At 42.0% G+C, this 21,636-nt stretch overlaps 1 protein-coding gene across 2 annotated transcripts in view; it reads left to right on the top strand.

The window, feature by feature from the left end:
• Positions 1-21,636, top strand: part of khdrbs3 (KH domain containing, RNA binding, signal transduction associated 3) — a 110,968-nt gene that overhangs the window by 65,410 nt on the left and 23,922 nt on the right. For both annotated transcript variants that reach the window (XR_011179670.1, XM_069176751.1), the window contains exons 4-6: positions 2,497-2,643; positions 3,536-3,675; positions 12,110-12,290. Coding sequence is in view for 1 of the 2 variants with exons in the window: in XM_069176751.1 (XP_069032852.1) it covers positions 2,497-2,643; positions 3,536-3,675; positions 12,110-12,290 (468 nt within the window). In the remaining variant the exon portion in view is untranslated. The remainder of the gene's footprint in view (positions 1-2,496; positions 2,644-3,535; positions 3,676-12,109; positions 12,291-21,636) is intronic.

The following is a 21,636-nucleotide window of genomic DNA, read 5'->3' on the forward strand; positions in this document are numbered from 1 at the left end:
CGTCCGAGCGCCGCAGCCCTCCGTTTCCAGGGCGAACGGCTTTTCGTAAGCAGATTTACCAAGAAATAAAAATGTAAACAGAAGGAAGATGCTGCCAATAGATAGGAAAAACAGACAGCTGTAATCTCCCGCCGTGGGCTGCTGAGCTGCTATAGGACTCGGCTGGATCACGGCTGCTTCTTATCAGCGCTGGGAGAGGGAGAGAGTGTGACAACCTACGTATTAAAACTGATGCTAATCATGTGGTCACATACACACTGATTTCATACCTAATGAGACATCTATTAGTTGTATCAGTGACACGTTTATGGAGTGATGAGTAAAAGAACAGGTCTTAAATTGGAAGTCCTCAAACGACACCCGCTAACATTAGACTGTATTCTCTGTTTTTTTAAGTTCTAAGCACGCAGTAATGATTGTATTTCATATATTTTTTTGAATGCAAATAAAGCACATGAAAGCGAAGAGGAGAGACAGATCTACTCGCAGTTGTCTCCTTCCGACACCCTGCTCACATTCCCCGCTCGACACCGGCAGTTCTGGCGCGATGCGCAAAGGAGCCCTCTGCTCGTAAAGGCACAGATTTATGGGGGAAATTAACATATCATTAACATACCACAGGCACACTTAAAATAAGGTTATTTATAATTAGATGACATCAGAGACACTGGTTTGCATGATGCTGGAGAGGGAGAAGCGGAAGAGGAAGTTGCAGCCATTGGAAAGGCCCCAGAGAAGAGTTTTTGTGTGTGTGTGTGTGTGTGTCTGTTCAAAAAGGAGAAACTGGGACGCCAAACCTGTTGTTTCCTTTGTGTGATGTGGTGGGAGACATTTGGGGGTTTTGCTGTCCTATTTCTCGCCATCAATAACATTATACTGGCCTGCTTCTGTCGGGCCTGAACGGCCTTGTGCAGCCCGACTCTGTTTACACTCTTCTGTTGCAGCCTAAATGCTCCGGCCCTCTGCAGGTGGACAGGAGCGAGTGTCATCTGCTCTGCTTTCAGGGGTTTGAGTGGAACTTATAAACAAATGTGCGCTCTTTTACGCCTAAACATCAGCCACTGTAAAACTGCTGCAAGTTAGAGATTCAAGCGTGAAACTCGAACACAGCAGTTGTTTTGAACAGACACTCCTGGCACTGCCAACCACCACGTATCTCACCTGACAAACTGACCCTATTGCAGTCATCAAATATTCCGTAAAACTCCTTCCATGCATTTGTAAAGACAGTTTTTAAAAGGATAGAGACTGTAGATTGGTCCTGTATCCGAATACATTAAGTTATTACTGTGCACAGTTCGTTTAAAGTAGCAATTACAAAATATTTGTAGCTAATTTTAGGAAGCTAGCAGACGGTGGAAATTGTACAACGTTAACACCCTGAACAAATCGAGAAAACACTCGCTGTCGACAACAAGGTGACCTTGATTTTAACACAACAAAGTGCTTTGTCTAAAAAGTGCCAACCAACCTATCGTCACCCATTGGTCTGTGAGACGGGCTGACGAGGAGCCATAGACTACAAAAGTAGCTTCTGGGTCAGAAAAATGAGACCGAAGCTGAAGTGTCTGTAGAGTGCCACTAGGGGTTGGCTCCAAAAAGTCTCCGTCTCCATTGAGTCCCATAAATTATTTTGAATTTTAAATTCAATATGAAATTGTTCAAGTCATTTTGGATTTGCTAGCTGATGTCCCTCATTCTGTTTAGTTTTCTAGCGGTCCATCTGAAAATAATCCTGTCATTAATTGGAAAATAAGTCTCAAAAAGAGGTGTTTTGGGGGGCGTGTCTGTCTGATTGACAGGCCTGTGGTGCAGTCAGGTTACTGATATAAGTACGGTATGTTTTAACAATCCACCAACACTCAGTGATGTAATGGGGCCACCAATTAATTTCTGTCATCTGAAAACAATTTCCAGCCAAGCCGTTTGCTGTTTTACTGAACTACACCTCACAGGAACTTTCCATCCACATTACATGGAATATAAATAAATAAACCAGTTTTTCTCAGTTTAAGTGACTTTTCTAAATGACTACTTATTTATTTTGTAACATAGGGCACTCTTGTTTTACAAAAATCAATACTGCATCCTATCAAGTATAAATCAGAACTTTTCTTTCCTCCCAGGGTCGTGTAATTCATTTTAATGACGTTGCATTGATCACAGTGATGCTGATGAGCTAAAATGCAACAAGCAATGTGAGTGTATACTGTGCATCATCTATACATTTGTTAGGAAGACAACAGCAATCAGTTAAAAGTGACAGGAAAAAGTTTACAACAACCCGCCTGAATGTTTTCTGTGTGTCGTTTTGTAACTCTGCAGCAGCGAAGCATCAAACCTCATTATGTTGACAGTTATGAAAAAAAACCTCCTAGCAGTAAATCCTCGCCGAAATACGGAAAAAATAAGATAAATGTTCCTCACTGTGACAGCGAACTCATTCCCTAGACGCCGCATATATGACACCAAACTGTTGTTATTTTGTACCATCAGGAAGAGGAGCTACGGCAGAGCGGCGAGGCCAAATATCACCACCTGAACGAAGACCTGCACGTCCTCATCGAGGTGTTTGCCCCACCGGCTGAGGCCTACGCCAGGATGGGTCACGCTCTGGAGGAGATCAAGAAGTTTCTCATACCGGTATGTTCCCTTTTCTCTCCACACACACACACACACACACACACACACACACACACACACACACACACACACACACACACACACATGCTCTGACGTTTCCTTATTCTCCTCCTGAATCTCTCTTCAGCTGCACTTTGGCCCCGGCCAACTCATTTCCAGCCTGAGACGAGTCGCTCTTCCACTCCCTCTTTTTGTCTGTAACTTCAACTGTAATTCTGTCGGGGTCTTCGGTGTGTGTGTGTGTGTGTGTGTGTGTGTGTGTGTGTGTGTGTGTGTGTGTGTGTGGTAAGTGTCTGATTCAGTGTGTGTGATCCTGTGTGGGAAGTCGTGGGTATAAGAGGAATAAAAGAGCGCAGGAGGGAATCTCTGCATGGGCCAAACCTTCCTTGGCAGCGGCAGCGTGCAGCATGGAGCTTATTTACTCCTCCTCCATTCATTATGGATGATCTCTCCGATGCTCCGAGCGGTGATGATTTACATCTCATCGTTAATTATCGGCAGACCCTTCCAACGTTCCCCCTCCTCTGTTACGTCTCCTCGGCGTCGCCACCAAACATATTTATTGACAGAGCGGACACACAACAATCATATCAGTCATTTTCTGATTAAAGACCTATTTCCATATTAATTATGTGTTTTAATTTAGCAACAAAAAACAACTGTGTGCGGAGATAAAGGCGAATGGGGTTCCCGAGGATTTATCAACGGGAGATCTGAAATGTTTTGCTGCCTCAGGAGCAGCGGTCACGGCAGTACTGTAAAGTACATTAATTAGATATTCCCGAGGCTGTAGCCCTGGAGATAAAGGACGTAATTTAATACAGTGTAATTGAAAGCGAGTCTCTTGCTGTCTGTGTGTGTGTGTGTGAACACGATGCCTCTCTGTGTGCAGGATTACAATGATGAGATCAGACAGGCCCAGCTGCAGGAGCTCACATACCTGAACGGCGGCTCGGAGGACGCCAAGGTGCCATCGGTGAGGGGCAAGTCAGCCGCCCGTGGAAGAGGGACACCTGTTCCAGGGCCTCCCAGGTAACCTGCTTCCAAGTGTGTGTGCGTGTGTGTGTATATGTGTGTGCGATGTTGAGCACTTTGGTTCAGCTGGGGAGTATTATTTACAATTAAGGAGCTACCGGGAAGCCAGGTTTTGTTTTTTTTCTACAAATGGACGTGCACAGTATCCTGTTGTTAATTGTATCATTTAGAGTTGGAGCAATAATAATAAAAATACATTTTATTTGTATAGCGCTTTTCAGTATACTCGACTACCCTTCACAGCAGGGGTCCCCAATAGAGCGATCTCAATGCCTATGCTGGTAGATCGCGCTTCATTCAAAAAAACTAAGCCATTTGATTTTTTTTTTTTTTCAAATTGTCATCCTCACCTCAGTATGCCACTTGGTTGATATAAAAAGCAGCCACTCTGCAGCCAGTGGCTTCTGTAGCTTTCCAGACTTTGCTTTTCTGGAGCAGATCGCTACATTGACGTGGCCTCAAACATTGCAACACTATTTCATGATCTGAATTCAGGTCTCTTCTTCTCTGTTTAATTGCGCATCAACTATTCATCACACATGCGGCATGAAACATGCGGCGCACATCCCATGAAACTGCACGGCTTTAGCTTTCCAACACTGTCAGTGCCTTGTCGATCTGCATCAAACTTAATCATCGTTACGCTGCATTTAGCACCGCATCCATCTCCACACCCGCTACTCTTGATTGAATCACACCCGAAGTTCTGATCGCTTCACGTGCCGAATATTTAAAAATAATATTCTGATGATCATCGTTGTTTCTCTGTTCAACAAAACTTTTTCAACTAATCCGGTTTTGAAATCGCAGCTGACTTCTACTTTGTCTCCAACATAAGGGTTAACTGGACATCTCACTTTGTATGACAAAAAGTTTAAAAAAAATTAACATTTGTGGGACTACCCTAGTTTCACGCAAATCGCAGGGGCACATGCTCAAAGTCTGAGTCCCTGGTTTGGGCTATTGGCCACCCGCAGTCATCAGAATAAGGTATATAAACATATTGCGATGTGGAGGGTTCATACCGCAATGCAAAGAACATCTATATGCACTTTCAGCAATGGATTGTTTTGGTAAATTACATTGACCTGGCCATTTTGGAAGTAGCTCACAAGCCAAAAAAGTGTTGGCATCCTTGCTTTACAGGTCAAAATGATCAAAGCAGCACAATGAAAGTATAAATTAGACAACATTACATAAAATCTGCTAATAAAAAGTAAAACAACATGAATCACACATGAAAAGCAGCTCTAAAAAAGTGGGTGTTCAGTTGTGAATGAATGTGGGCAGATCAGTGCAGTCTCGGATTTGTTTGGGGAGATAGTTGCAGGTCCGGTGTTCGGGTCTGAGCGGTGGAGACAGAAGGTTGACGTTAGAGGAGCGGCGGCTGGGGGAAGAAGTGTGGTGGAGGAACAGGTCGTGAGGTCGGAGGAGGCCCGGTTGTGCAGGGCTTTGTGAGTGAGAAGGACTTTGAACTGGATCCACTGAGGTCGGGAAGCCAGTGGATGTTTCAGAGGACAGGGAGTGATGCAGCACATGTACGACCGCCTGCGTCTTATACAATAGCTCAAGAAACATCCAGTGAGTTTTCAGGATAAAAGACATGCATTTATTCAATTTTTCCTTCACGGCGGCTTCAGTTTTCTCCATACGGGTGGGTCAGTGACACTTGTTTTTAACGAAGGCCCAAACAATTCGGGTTAGATTTACTCAAGTTACTAAACGTGTCTGTTGGCTGAATCATTCAGGCAGCAGCTCGAGGGCCGACATAAAGGGGACGTGTCGTGCACATTTTCACGTCTATATTTCTACTCTGGTGTTCTTGACAGTTTGTGGGCACACATGACAGATCTGACATCAGTTTGATGGAGGAAATTAAAGTGTTCAGAGCTTCTTTTTTTTTTTTACATTCATTTACTTCAAGTTTTAGAACTTTGAGAATATATAAACTTCTGACTTCATAAAAGGCAGCCAGACACAGGAACAGCATAGAGCATCTGCTCAATTTTCTAAATAAAACACTATGCATACTCCCAATAGTATAACACATCAACATCTACCACGCAGGTCTTCAAAGGAGAAGAAATAAGATATCAGAAATAGTTACAAAAAAGTTTTTTTTAACAACTAAAACACAGGAAACGGTTGTAACTACTGTATGTCTGTAGGCTACAGCACAAAGTAGAAATAAAACCAATAAACATCAAACACTGATGATGGTTTATATCTGAAACGTGTCCATTTTTTGTCCACAATAAATTAGGATGTATTTATCTCAGGGACGGTATTCTGCCTTTTTTTTTTTCACTCTTTTTCCTCCTGGCTAACTAATGCTGTGTTCGGACAAGTTACTCGCGCGAGTACAGACGCTCAAGTAAAATATTTTCAACTCAAAGGACGCACATTCCCTGATATTTGCGTCTTTGAATTGACTTTGGATGCAATCGCTCTGTGGGAAAAATGTAATTCCCGTTTGGTCTAAACTCATCATAAGTTTGGAATTCTGTTTTTTTTTTTTAAAGGCAGAGAATTTTCTTTGCAAAACTGACCATCACAAATTGTGTGACCTCAGTAAATCCAACACAATAGACACTCTTTGTTAACCCGTCTTCATTAATGCATATGCACCAAGAAGTAACCACATCTTGCAAATACATACAGAAATGACACAAACTGCACAAAACAACACAGAAGCTTCAGTAAATCTGTCCGTCTGTGTTTCTGTTGTCCCGACAATTGACCTCCTGCAGTTGCGTGAATATGAACTGTCCTGTTCAGCGTGAAGCCGTTACAGCATCTCTTAGATGGTGAACAAAGTGTCTGACTGTGACCACAGGGACTTCAGTTTCACCTACCAGCAGATAAGAACGTGTAATGTTGACTATCTTACCTTTAACCCAACTGGGTAGTATTGTTTACCTAATCTTTACAAAACCCATAACTGTTCACACACACACACACACACACACACACACACACACACACACACACACACACACAGTCAAATTCGTCATTTTGAAAAGCAGTGATAAGCAGCCTATTTTGTCATGTAATACTTGTTGGTGTGACTGTCAGGAAGCAAAGTGTATCATAGTGTGTCAGTGCCAATCGGAAATTATTCCAACAGGACCCAGCAGTGAAAAAAAAGACTTGGAACAGCAGACAAAAGACTTCCTGTTTAATGTGACGGGTTATCTCTCTCTCTCTGTGTCTCATATTTTACAAGAATGAGTGGCAGCAAATAGCTTCTTCTGGAGGCAGAAAAATGAGCTGCAGTGTTTCTAATGATGCTGACTGTGTGCAGACCTCAGCAGGAATTACAAAAGAAAAGGGAGAAACCAGAAATGATTGGCATAAACCTAAAAAAACAAAGCACTGCTGTTATCATTTAAACTGTGGAGCGCTGCACATGGCCGCTTGTACACTAAGTTTATTGCCTGTTTTTTTTTTTTTGTGTGCAGCAAATAGAAAGAGAAGGCGAACATCTAACGCTGGTGAGTCCAGTTTTCTGTGGACGCAGCTGTCAATAAAGCTTAAAGTTCAATCACGAGGACTATTTCACTCATTTGGCTCTTTTCTCTCTGATCACTCCTTCCCTGCTGAACTTCAGGGCTCCAATCTGTTCATATCTGCTGTCCTTTCTTAAAAATCAAACCTCACTCTCTCTGTTCATGTCATTCAATATCTTGTTTTTGTACATCAATAAATTGATGTTGTGCTCTTGAAAAGCTCTAAAGTCGTGGTTCTCCATGGACACGAGAACAGGACGTCTGTCCTCCTGGCTGACCTTTTCGTTTTTAGATTTAAAAGTGAACAATGTGGTAACAGGAGTGCCGCAGTAAATGCGCTGTTTTTCAAAGTGTTAGATACACATTTATAAATAAATATGAAGGTAGTTGTGTGTCTTTTTTATGCTAGCATTAAAATCAAATTTTGAGGGCAAATTTTTCACACTTGACATAAAAAAATAAAATAAATATGCATGTAAAAATATATGAACTGAGGATATAATGATCTGTATTGCAAACAAAATATCCCTTAAACTTGTCTCCAACCTTTGTTTTCCTCTGAGTGCTGCTTTTGACAAAATTGTTCAGGAGCTACTCATGTTTAGGAACGTTTAGGAACGTTTATTCACATTGCTGAGCTCCATGCAAACCAGCCAAATAAGCTTCTTTTATCTGAACAATAACAAATTGATACTCAACCCAAACAGGTTACATAACAACAGCTTAAATTCAACGGTATGTGCATGATTGTTCCTGCATAGTTAAAATTGTAATATTCATATTACAGAGCAAATCTCATAATCTCATTAAAGTTTTACAATTAAAGTAAAAAAAAAAAAATTGAATTTGCAGATCAGGTTTAACAAAAAATTATACATTTAAGGGGCCAGCTGTACAGCTACATTTGCATTTGGTGTTGTTCATGTATCTGCTTCTTATAGTCAGTCCTGCTGGTTTTGGTAACAGCAGTCAGGTCTGTGTGAAGCAAACATTCCTTGAGCAGCTGCTTTGTTAGAAATACCACAGAAGAAGAACATCAGAAGACAGTAGAACCAGTAATCAATTGGTCATTTTCATCATGCCGTGGGCAACGGTGGTCGGATTTCATGCTACACAAAGAGTCTGCAGTGGGAGTGCTTTTCTACATGAGCCGGAGTCAGTAAAGTTGGTTACTTTGCTGTGGAGTTGGAGGTGTGGAGCCTCTAAGTTACAGCTAACTATGACTTCTGCTTATTACTTGGAGTATTTCAAACTGATCAACTGTCAACAAATAAACAAATGACCAAGTTTTGTTTTGTGTTTTGAGTTTCCTTCTGAGTGCTTCAAAATAAAAGCTTCCCTATGTTGAATCTTCTGACAGAAAATCAACAGTATATGCTCATCACCAAAATAAAAGGAAAAAGTTCAACTTTCTATTACCAAAATAAGGCTGAAACGTATTCGTAATAGATAAAGTGCTTTTAATATTGACTGTTGCAGTCTTTGTTTTAGTTATAGACAACAACTTCATCGACATACAAGGTAACACTTACTACACCACGATTTACATCTACATACAGGAGGAGCACTGCCAGAGCCCTACAAAATGACCTCCAGCAGGCCACTAATGTGCATGTTTCTGCTCAAACTGTCAGAAACAGACTCCATGAGGGTGGTACGAGGGCCCGATGTCCACAAGTGGGGTCTGTGCTTACAGCCCAACACCGTGCAGGGCGATTGGACTTTACCAGAGAACACCAAGATTGGCAGCTTCTCCATCGGCGCCCGGTGCTCTTCACGGATGAGAGCAGGTTCACACTGAGCACATGTGACAGAGTCTGGAGACACCGTGGAGAACGTTCTGCTGCCTGCAACATCCTCCAGCGTGACCGGTTTGGCGGTGGGTCAGCGACGGTCTGGGGAGGCATTTCTTTGGAGGGCCGCACAGCCCTCCATGTGCTAGCCAGAGGTACCCTGACTGCCATTAGGTACCGGGATGAGATCCTCAGACCCATTGTAAGACCATATGCTGGTGCAGTGGGCCCTGGGTTCCTTCTGATGCAGGACAATGCTCGGCCTCATGTGGCTGGAGTGTGTCAGCAGTTCCTGCATGATGAAGACATTGATGCTACGGACCGGCCCGCCCGTTCCCCAGACCTGAATCCAATCCAGCACATCTGGGACATCGTGTCTCGTTCCATCCACCGACGCCACGTCCACCACAGACTGTCCAGGAGTTGACTGATGCTTTGATCCAGGTCTGGGAGGAGATCCCTCAGGCCACACACACTACTGAGCCTCATTTTGACTTGTCTTGAGGAATTTCCACAGAAGTTGGATCAGATTTTTCCACTTTTATTTTGAGGATGATTCTGAATCCAGACCTCCGTGGGATAATGATTTTGATTTCCATTGATCATTGTTATGTTATTTTGTTCTCAACACATTCCACTATGTAATGAATAACGATTTTCAACTGGAATATTTCATTCATTGAGATCTAGGATGTGTTGTTTAAGTGTTCCCTTTATTTTTTTGAGCAGTGTATATAATGAGCAAAAAAAGCAAGAGACAAGACACTTCTTTGTTTTACTTGAGGGGGTTGAAGTCCTCCACTTTTAGTATCAATACTGTTGTAAAGTTTGAAACAGTAGTTACGGATCAAATATTACATAATTCCCTGTGATTTCTTTGTGCAATAATAGACAGTTTGAATTCATCGTACTCCCCCAGTAACAATTAAAAAAGCATTATCGTGGGAGATATTGTAAAGTAGAGAAGAAACTTTTAATACTTCCTGTGAAGGCATCCAAACATTGTCTCCCCCTCTATCAGGAGCATTAAGACAATCCAGAATCACAGTTTTATCCTGCTGTAAATTTAATCATTAGCGCATTTCATCAGGAAGCCAGTCTCTCCTGATTCAAATGTTTATAGGAAACACCACTGCTTGTAAATACCTCAAAGACCCCGCGGTACAGCAGATCCAGTGTACAGTTGGTGAACGGAGGCCCATGTTACGATGCCGTATTTTAACTGAGTAGCCACGAGTGATGAAACAGGTCAGGCTGGTGAGCAAGCACCTTTAATAGGAAAACAACACTGATAGTAAATACTGCCTAGTGATGCAACGTCTGGTCTCCATAAACATTAGCAAAGCAAAGCCACATTTGCATAAAAGCCTTTATATGCAAATAATCTCCAGCAGATTCTTGCCTCTCAACTCTCCCTGTGAACCCACGCTAATTTCAGCTCCTCGGGGACCTCACAAGACTCCAAATACAAAACTCACGGCCATTAGAGGACTTTAACGCTCTCTCCACCGACACTGTGCTTTAAAGAAATAACAACAGAAAAGAATAGAAATAGGGCTCTGTTGTTTGCTCTTTGTGTTTATAAAGGAAAACACACTTCTTTCATCAGATTTCCAGATAAACAAGGTCACTGAGACGGGCTGTTTGTCTTGCTCTAAGTCTGAATATAATTGGCTGTGTTTAAAACTACACTGTAATTAGCATTTAGCATGTCTTATATGAGCGTGATAAGACCCAAGTCCCACAGGCTCCAACGCAGGAAGTGGCATGTAGTTTCCTAGATATCCACGCTCACATGTGCTTAGTTTTGAGCGATTCACGTGGAGACTTAACATCCATTGTCCCTCTTTGCTTTGACTTTGACTGCAGCTGTTGCTCAAAGAGAAGTTCTGCTCTTAAATGGGGATTTGACTGTCTGTACTCAACTTCTTATTTGTATTTTTTTTTTTTTTTGCTCCCTCTGCTTGAGGGTGGTCCAATTTCTATCAAGTAAACACCCCCCGCTGTCCCCATTAGGCTCACAATTACAGCTTCTTCTTTTCTATTTTATTCCTCTCTTCCTGCCTCAAATCTTTGATGTTTCACCGCAGAAACATGGAAAGCTGCTGAAATGGAAAGCATAGAAATAAAGTGACCTGCTGCTTCAGATTGGTTAACTGCTTTTAAAAGAGTCGGTCCACAAAGCTTGCGCAAGATTTTACCAAACCACAAGGTCAGACTGCCTTTGATTTCCAACAGAGCTGCGTGGATTCACTTCTGTCTTGGGTACACTGTGTGTTACAGACTCTGGGTTCTCTCTTAATTCCTCTGGATGACTGTTCACATCAGTATTTCACTAGTTTGCTGAAGGGGTTTATGATAAATCTGTTTGTATTCTCTCACAATTCCAAATTTCAGAAACAATATCTAAAACACTCACGGTTCAAATCTTTTTTTTTTTTCTTTTTTTTGTTCAGCATCCAAATGCAAAGCCGTTCTTCAACCATTTCAAAATCAACAAACGCAGAAAAACATTCACGAGGAAAGAGGCAAAAATCACCAGTTAGTTTTTTTCATCTACACTTTCCTTAATAGACAGGAAAGCTATTCAGCCACAAGACATGCTATGTTTTGAGTAATCGACGTGACTCACTTTTTCTCCACTGGAGAAACTTGCCCTCCACTCTCGCTGTTCCTCTCCCTCCACCTACACATATAACCTGCCTGCCGAATGCATCACATTCATCGCTCCGCTTGTTGTAGTCAAGTCATTCTGGCCCGTGTAGGAAATCACTAACTGGAGTGGAAGTAGATGAGGCAGTTTGACTGCAAACATAATAAATTATAGCAGCTCATCATGAAGACGTTGGAGTGCAGCGGACATCTCATATTGATGATATACTGTATACTAGTATCCTTGTAACGGTATCTTTTAATACCTTTAAAGATCCTGTGAGCGTAGTGCATCTGATCCATCCCTGCTACACACACACACACACACACACACACACACACACACACATTCTCCCTCCAGGAAATTCACAGAATTTATTACGTTCTCTTAAAAAACAGCTAATAGGACATAAACTACGTATTAGCTTTTTCTGCTCTTTCATCTGAACCTGGGCGGATGTTTGTGTCTTGTGTCAGGAGTCGCGGAGGAGTTCCTCCCCTGCATGCAGCGGTGCCCCGAGGTGCGGCGCCCAGAGGAGCCCCGCCCAGCCGGGCCCCGTCCTCCAGAGGGAGGGGGGCGCAGAGAGCCAGAGGGGCCCCGCCGACCGCCGGGTACCGGCCGGCTCCTCCCATAGTCCAGGACACGTACGGCGAATATGTGAGTATATGAAAACAACGTAAGAGGTTAGCATTGAGAGCATACATGCAAATATATCTGTGTTTGTCAGTGTGGTCGGGCTGAATTACAATACTTGATAAATCAATGATGTCCAAGGTAGCACTCATTCCAGTTTCTGAAATTTGAGAATTTGTTGCTCTTTGTTTTATTTCAGTTTTTTCCACAACTGTAAACAAGTCATTTCACTGTTTTTGCCCATTTTCTGAAATTGTTTTCCCAAATGTTGCTGAAGTTGTGGACCAGTGATGAGTGGTATATCTGCTACACTGACATTTAAAATGAGCAATGACAGAGAAAGTTAAAGGATGAGTGTAAAGCGTGTTCGACTTAATTACAGGAGACCAGAGTCTGCGTAGTGTTTTAGGCGAAGTTAGCATTTGCTTCTTTACTAACCATAACTCGGATCTGTCCCTATAACTTAACCAAGTGCTGGTTGCCCAAACCTAATCATACCTTAGCTTAAAATAAAATATCGATGACCTTGTCGAGCAGCAGAATTGTGGTGATAAACAATTAATTCTTTCAGATTTTTGTTGCAAAATTAATCTAGTAATAATCTCGATCATGATTTTGGCTTCCTACAATTAAATGATTATGATCGACTGTGATATTAATGTTTACAAATACGTGCTCCACTGCAAATCAAGCGCTTGCTTAAGTCACAGTCAGCCAAGCCACCAGGGGGCGATGGAGGTTGTTTTGGCTTCACTTTTGTGCACCCTCTGGAGTAGAAGTGTGATCTACACAGACGGGCAAAGCAAAAATCACCTGTGTGGAGCAGAAGCAGGCAGCTCGTCCCATCTGTTGTCCAATTTTGATGCGAAGATTTGTACTTCAGCAGGAATGAAGCATAACATGAGAGTCAAAGCAGTGTTCTGTTTCAAAGTGAAAGTGCAATACAAATATATTGTCCTTAAAGTCTTAAAGAACCAGGAAAAATAGGGATTCATCATTTTAGCCAGAGTCAAGCAGCCCCATTTCAAATTATGGTTCAAATGTACTTGGGCTAAACGTTGACCTCTGCTTGTATCTGGTAATGGCCACAGTTTGACACAGTTTTTTTTGTTTGTCCAGGTTTTTCACCCCGGTAAAATGGAGGTGAATTGAACTCTATCTAAAAATGACATCTAAAAAGGTTCTTTTTCCGCTGACAGTGTCCTGGTTACTGTGGATCAGAGGTGTTCAAACTGTGAGGCGCATTTCCCCGGGGGGGCAATGGGAGAGTTGGAGGGAGATGCATGAGGCGAAGAATACTGAATACTGTCTTCATGCATGGTGGTCTTCTAAAAGCATCAGGAAGTTAGTAGTTGGGAGTTTGGCTCACCATCACGGGGACAGAACGGGAAGCCAGTGGTTAAAACACCTGAACAAACTATTGCTTTAATTTATTCTCACAACTCTGAAAACACAGGCTTGATATGCATATTTTCAAATTTAGTTGAATTTACACTTTTACTTGGATGTTTTTGTGAATAAACCTCCATAAAGCTCACAAAACTCTACATGACTACAAAGGTAAGAAAGTACAGTGTGTTGTTTTATGATTTGGGTGAACTGGCCCTTTAAAAAGATAAGTGTAGCTGCTTGAGTATCAGTGTGTACGAGTTGAATTCAAACGTACATTCAGCTTTGAACAGTCCACCATATTTAGCATTTTGTCATGCTACCTGAAACGTTAGGATAAAGAGTGTGGATTTGTTATTGCAGCAATTATTGTGATCTGGTCTTGCAGCTTACCTGCACAGTACTATGAGAACCTGGCTGCAATATCAACGCCTCCCAGAGAGGAATATATTAGGCTTAAGAGTCAGAGCCTTTGTGCATTTGCCAGGAGAGTCTTCTGCCGCACTGTCAAGGCAACTTCCCCAGAGACCCCAGCATCAACATCGCATATTTAGCAGATAGGAGAGAGGAGGTGGCCCCGCGTTGGAAAATTGCCCCAGCAGCCCATACCTAACCACATCTGACAGGTTTATTCAGAGGTTGCAATTCAAATGCGTGGAGGTCGCTCAGAATGACTCCTGGACCAGCTGTTTCCCATCATTGTCACAGTTGTAAACTGCATCCCCCCGACACATGCACCTGTGTGTCTGCTCGGGGGGGGGGGGGAGACCCCCCCAACATCTGCCGCGGGATAACTCTAACCACATCGCGGCAAATTAGAGGCTGAATGAGATGCTTTGTACTATCTGAATACATCACTATCCCGGGACAAGTGTTCTCCGCCAGGCGCTGACAAATAGGCTCGTGTATTCATCAATGAAATGACAAGGAGATGCTTCTTGTTCACATTTGTTGCCTTCATTTGTCGCTGCTTAGCATTCGCTCATACGCTCATAAGCATGTTCCCGCCGTTCTCCTTATGCTGCGCAGCATCGCCACAGGCCAAAACACTTGTTCTGCTGGAGGCGTATTCTTCTGCGTTTTCTTCTTCATCTTCTTCTCATGTCTTGCTCAGACAAAAAACACCAGACCACGGTTTCCTCCTGGTTGATTTTGTCACCATGACGCCTAAGCGTACAGTAACTCCGACTGAAAGGTTTTTGGTCGACATGATCCACCTTAAAGCTTCTGTTTCCATCAGTATCAAATGACTCTGAATCCAATTGTTACCAAACAAAATCACAGAAATGTTATTATCCCGTGATCCAGTCTCGGCCGCCCCATCCGTCTGGAATGGTTTCTATGATTGCAGCCAAATCTCATTTCATGAAATTCATTAGGCGCATTGAGATCTCTGTCTTACCTGCTGCTAATCCCATTGGAGAAAAATTAAACATGATGTAATTCTCATTAAGAGAGAGACTGTGTGACATCTTCTGTGTGCAGATTCGACATTGCCAATATGGAACGGGATCCGAGGAGGCTAATCAAAGTAGCAGCGCTTCACTTTCATGCTATATCTAGAGGTTTAAGTAGCTTTGACTGTGTTTGTTTCTGTTCACACGCATGCTTAATTATTTTTGGTGAGAGGACCAAGAAGTGTGCAAAGCACGTGGGTTGGTATTGTTTATGTTAAATCCTCCACATACAGTAATTTGTTCTGAGCATTGTAAATCCTTGCTGTATGTTGAAACACACACACACACACAAAAAAGACAAAACAAACGTCAATAACCCCCTCAGGCACTTCTCCGCATGTCCAGTCCTGCTGAGAGCCAGGCATTGTTAATTGAATCGTGTTTCTCTAATTCACTCGTCCTTGTAGCCGTTTTTTTTTTAATAGAAATGGGATGTAATGGTTGGGAAAATATTTCAGATACAGTAATAAAGAAGCTGCATCCAACTGGTGTGGCAGGCAAGACCAGTCATGAAGAGAAGATTGAAACCTACTCACACGGGACAAAACCTGGGATTTCTATTAATTGCAAGGACAATTTAATTTTTTTTTTTTTTTTTTATCTCTTACAAGTGTCAGTCTTCTGTATTTTTCCCCACAAATTACACATTTCAGTAATCCCCTAATATTTTTTTTTTTTCATAAATGCAGCTCAAATTCGTGTTTGCAAGACAACTTTTCTTCTATTGTTTTTAGTCATGTTAGCAGCTTGACTGAAATATCTCAACTTCAACTTGAACTGTGAACTGTGGTACACATATTCTTTATTCTTTACGATGAATCCAAAAGGCTTTTATCAGGTGGATTGGCACAAGTTTTGGTTCAAACATTTATGCTCCACAGAGGATCAGTCCCTATAGCTTTTTCAATCCCCCTGACTTCCCTGCGATACCGAGAGCAGGTGAAATTTTGACGCTTGTGATAGTTTGGTTTATTCAAACTCAAACTCAACACTACTCTGTATGTAATCCTAAAAAGCATTAGCATGCTAACACACTAAACCAGGAACTTGTTAACGTTCATGTTAAAGGTTATACTGGCTATCGATCACTATGCTAACATGCTTACTGGGATTAGCATGCTGATGTTAGCATTTACAACGCCCTTCACAGAACTGCTCATGGCCGTAGACTCTTAGTCTATATGTAATCATTTCTATCAGAAATGGCACATTGTAAAATCCCATAAATTGTACATCCTTTTGTTGCTGCATCAGAGTAAAAAGATCCCAAAAGTTCAAACCACAAGACTATATAAAAATGGACATAGTTTCCAGTCTTAAAATGCAATACCACCCGGGGCCACTAGGGGCGTGCTCCTAAGAAACTCTTTGATTTAAAAAGCATCAACTCCTCTCCTGAAGTAAAAAGTAAATCATTTTTTTCCACAAGTCACAATTCACTACTTCAGATCAGTGTTGTGGTCGTCCTTCTGAAAAGAACTCCAGAATTAATTCGATATTAGGCCAAGCGGACTCAATCGTGACATCACCAATCGGTTTGTGAACTGCTGTTCTGAAGCCTGGTGGCTCCAATAGACTCCTGTCCAAAAGGCGTCAACTTTTCTCTTGAAATACAAAGTCAATAAATTACAAGTCGTTATGGTGTCTTTACCTGAATTCATGCCTTCTGATCAGTGTTATGAAAATAATTCCACAATTATTTAGATAATAGGCCTCAAAGAGAGCAACGTTTGGGGTCTGGATTGATTGACATGCCTGAAGTGCAGTCAGGTTTCCGTAATAAGTGGGTGGGGCATAATGTCCTCAGGTCCCCAGTCAGATCCATTACTCGCTCCTCCCCAGCTCGTCCAAATAGGGTCACTTCTGGCTCCAAAAAACGGCCAAGATGCCAGACATGAAGCTTCAGCATATTCATAAACAAATGTGTGACATTACAGGGGGTTGTCACCTGGTTTTTATTAGTTTAAAGGGGAGCTCTACCAATTATTTGCATCAGAATCACTTTTCAGGTCATGGGTGGGGGTGCTACTACTCAGTCTGTGAATGCTGTAATGTCTTCTGGCTTCAAAACAGCAATTCACAAACCAATGCTGTAAATTACAGTATGTTCCCACTTGGTTCAAACACACAGGTCAGTCAGGGCGGTCCTGGTGGACTGAGCACTTTCTCCATGTTCCTTTTTGACTTTGTGACTCTAAATTATGTGTAGTTATGAGTGTGTGTGTAGCCTGAGGACCTAGGACTGAGTGTGTTAGCCTGTGTGTTAGCCCTGCATAGACTAGAGAGCTTGGATATGCTCCAGTCCTTCACAACTCTGACACGACTTGACTACGACACTTGCTTTTCCCGAGGCACCGGTTTTCAACAAATTTCACAATTTCACAGCTGCAGATGTTTTTCTCTGCGGGGCTAATTTATTAATGACATGAATTCCCCATATCACACTTGGCAGATGTTAATAGACTTTTACTTAAAACGTAGCCAAGATCAAAACCAAAGGTGTTCAAACGACTGAAGGAAAGACATTTATCAAGCGTAACACAGGCTAGTGATACTTCAGCTTGATGCATGGGGCCAACTTTTTGGCATCCTCAATCTGATAGCGTGAGGAGTTTTTTTTTGTTGTTTTTTTTCCTACCCCTGCAGCAGAAAAGCTCCAGTAAATTCCAGCCTGTTCAGCTCTCTGAAATATGCTGGCAGGAAGAGGCGAAGAAATGACACGTAGCTGCGTTGAGAAAATTTAGACCGAGACAGATGACCCGGGGTTGCGACGACTGGATTATTTGTTTTCTGTAGAGCAATATCACGGGGTGTTATTTTGCTTTTATCGTTAAGAAGTTTGGAGCAGTGAGTGGCACAGCTGTACAGAGACATTTCTCTTTGAACAGATGGCGCCGTAACTCAGTCGTCTGGCCTTTCTTCTTCTTTTCATTTGGTTAATATTCTCTCTCTTAGTTCTTAGTGCATTTGCGACGCCTTTTTGGGGCCGTGCAGCGTGTGCAGTTCTCGGCGAACTTCATAATGTGAGGACAGGGTGTTGTTGAACTCATTTGGATTTAGTGCAGACTGCAGGGAACAAATCCAGCGCCTGAAAAGCCTGTTCTGGGTGTCAGTGGTATCCTATCTGTTACAGTGGTATTGTAGAGCACAGTGGAGCGGCTGTGATACTGCTGTTGTAACATGCAGTGCCAGACCCTCTGTTAGTCTTCAGTGGCCTCAGAGGCCAGTCCTTATCTTTTAACAACACGCCTCTCAGCCATCCACTGGCATACAAATGAAAGACTCACTTAGGGGCCGCTGTCTCCTCTCCCTCCCTGCTCTCTGTCTCTCCCTCCCCTCTTCAACCTCTCACTGTCACACTAATCCTGTTTAGAGCTGGAAACACAGCACTGTTGCAGTATTGTCGTGCTATTGTGTTCTCCAAAATATTTGGAGTAAACGCTATATACCAACACAAACACGTCAGATGTTATAATCGCTTCACGTCTGCTTTTTTCACGTCACACGCGCACCAGAGAAAAGAATAATTTTCAATATGCCACTGTGATTTATAAACTAGGCATGTTTCTCCCCTCAGCTCGCTTGTAACTCAATTATAGAGTAGCTGCTCTAATAAATGGCAATAACATGCCATTGTTAAAGTTTAATGTTGCCCTTAATACCAGCCACCGTTGTCCAATGTGAGTGGACAGCTCCCAGATAAAGTCACCAACGAGATGAGAGGAGGACTCTGTTAGCAGTAATAGCACATGCCCTGTGCTGAAAACGAATAGGTTGACTACCTGCCCTGCACCCACTGAGTCTGGTCTGCATCAGCCACGGTGACACAACGCTGTGTATGAGAGCTTAGGCAGGTTTTTATTTTTGCTTTAGATCTTGCTAGTAGGCGATGCCTGTCAGTTTGGATACTTTGGTCCAAATATTTCAACAACTAAACTTGAAATTTGGCTGCATTTCTGGCAACTTGTGTGACTAAATTGATATTTTCCAAGTAAATAAAATAAAATAAAATATCTGAGTGTGTGGAAAGCCAATTGGAGTCAAGATTTTGGTGAAATTTGTGGCAGATATCGATGATTCCCACAGAGAAAATGAATGGCACTCTCGTGATCCTGGTTGCACTTTTAAGCGGTCAAAGCAACAGATTATTATTCAGAGAAAATCCAGTAATTCTGTCCTGTAGATCCCTAAGATCCACCCATATAACCCCTGGACCTGACCTCAGTCCCATAAATACAGCAATCAACAGACAGCCTGGAGTATATGGAGAGACTGGAAACATGCAACTGAGAGTTTTAGTACCACATCTACTGCCTGTAAACCAGTGCAATGCAGTGTGGATCAGTGTTTTTGTGTTTGTGGCAAAATATAAACCCTACCACTTATTTATAGCTTATATTCTGTCACTCTGTACCATGAAACGTGGGAATTTTAATTGTTAAAATGGGATTTGCGTGTTTAACTACAGTTCTTGCTGAATGTCAGGTGTGGAAACATTTCAAACAGCTATAGAGTAACTCTGACGAGACGTTCTGACAGAACTGTAAAGGTGGGCAAAGGTGTGATGTGTCTTTTTTGAATTGGTGCATGTTAAAGCTGCACTTTAATGACCCTTTGGTGTTTTATGTAGTAACATTATCATTACGTTGTTCACTCCAATAGTTCTTCCTTATTTCCCCTATTTTTACTGGCACCTGGTTGTTATGTGATACTCCCGTCAGACGGTGGCAGTAATTCACCTAAACGCTCGATGCGTCGAAGAGTTTTGAAACATTTTCTATAAGTATTTTTGCTTGAAATGTCCCTAGTTTGTAATGGGATATAATGTAAGCCTCTAGCAGCCAGTTTTTCAATAGTGTTAGTGTGGCAATCCTAATGTAAGTATGATTGTAGTATTCAACTTTAAACTTGTGCACCCTTTAGGACAGCACGTGGACGTGACACACTGACTATAGCTGACTAATCAAAATGCATGTAAAAGCAGGAGGGTGGTGCTCAATCCGTGGCTCCTGTTACAGTGTCCCTAAGAAAAACAATAAACCCCAATGACTCCTGGTTAATGCAGTGCCTTGCTTTGTAGCTTTCTACCATTGGTATGTGAGTGTGTGTATAAATGAAAGACCATTAATATTATTCTGTGGATAAAAATGCATTACAAATACAGTCTTTTTACCAAATCAATCAATTTAGAATGTCTAAATATAGTTGCAACAGGATTCCATCCATTCATTATCTATACCCATACCATGTATCATGAACAGGGTCATGGGGGTAACATATCCCAGAACATTCACGCTCTCATTCGCACCTATTCACCAGACCATAATCACCAATTAACCTGAGATGCATGTTCTTTGGATGGTGGGAGGAAGCTAGAGTACCTAGAGAGAACCCACGCAGGCACGAACCTGGAACTTTTTCCCTGAGAGGTGACAATGCTAACCACTGCACCGCTGTGCTGCCCTGCAACAGGAATGTTCTAAAATTATAATGCACTTGAGAAGAAAGCATTGCTGTGTATTTTTTTTTTTTTTTTTTTTTTTTTTTTTTTTAACATGAATAACATTTCCTCCCAGCATAATATGGAACTAGGAAAGTTTATTTACCAGGTGTGGTCCATTTATTTTGTTCCAATAAGTTTTCTGAATGTTAATGCCACATTTGCATTTTGTTTTTCAATCACATGTAATTATTATCTCTGATACGGAGGGAAATGGAATTCAACACGACACATTTAAAAAGAAATAAAACGCGGTATTTTGAAGGAGAGACGTGTCCTTGGTTGTGGAAGCCTTGCTGGGTGTCGACGTTGAGCTGAAACTTGCAGCGCAAACATTAAATAACTTATTAAACAGTGATAAAGGTTCATGATCGCGGTGGCTTGGGTTGGCAGACTGCGGCCCACACAGCTCATTATTTTTAATTAGCCCCACCTTTTCAGTACAAGCATTTCATGATCCTGCTGCTGTGTCATTATTAACCGTTGAGTTTTCAGCTTGAAATACAACCGCATGTCTGACGTGGCACGTTCCACATCACGTTATGTAACTTAGAAGCGCAGACACTAGACTTTGTAAAAACATTTTTATAACTTTTCTTTCCATTTCTAGTCCTGCTGGACTCGAATGTCTAGGTGCTAATTGACTGTGTTGATTTAGTTTGACTGTGAACAGTAGAGGGGATTGTTTTCTACTGTATATATTGCTCCACATTATTATTTACTAAGTTACCTTTTCAAACCGACATTGTATGTTTGCCTTATTCTGAAAGAAAAGAAAGAAGAAAGAAAAGCGTGTTCAACTCTTGATCAAGCGAAGAAACTTAGAGTCGTTACTTATGAAGGTTACCCATTCTCTGAGCTCCGAACACGTCACGGTGATGCGGACCATTCATGCGCAACAGGAGCAGTCTCTGAACTTTCTGACCCAACCTCATATGACAGGGAGAGATGCACTGTGTGGTAAATGAGTTTTCGTTATTGACAATTTCATCCTCATAATAACAGCCTCCTCTGCTTTCTTCAC

This window comes from Embiotoca jacksoni, unplaced genomic scaffold (genome assembly GCF_022577435.1).
Source record: "Embiotoca jacksoni isolate LCO1_2020_lvr unplaced genomic scaffold, fEmbJac1.0.p SCAF_7, whole genome shotgun sequence".
Classification (NCBI taxonomy): Eukaryota; Metazoa; Chordata; class Actinopteri; family Embiotocidae; genus Embiotoca; species Embiotoca jacksoni.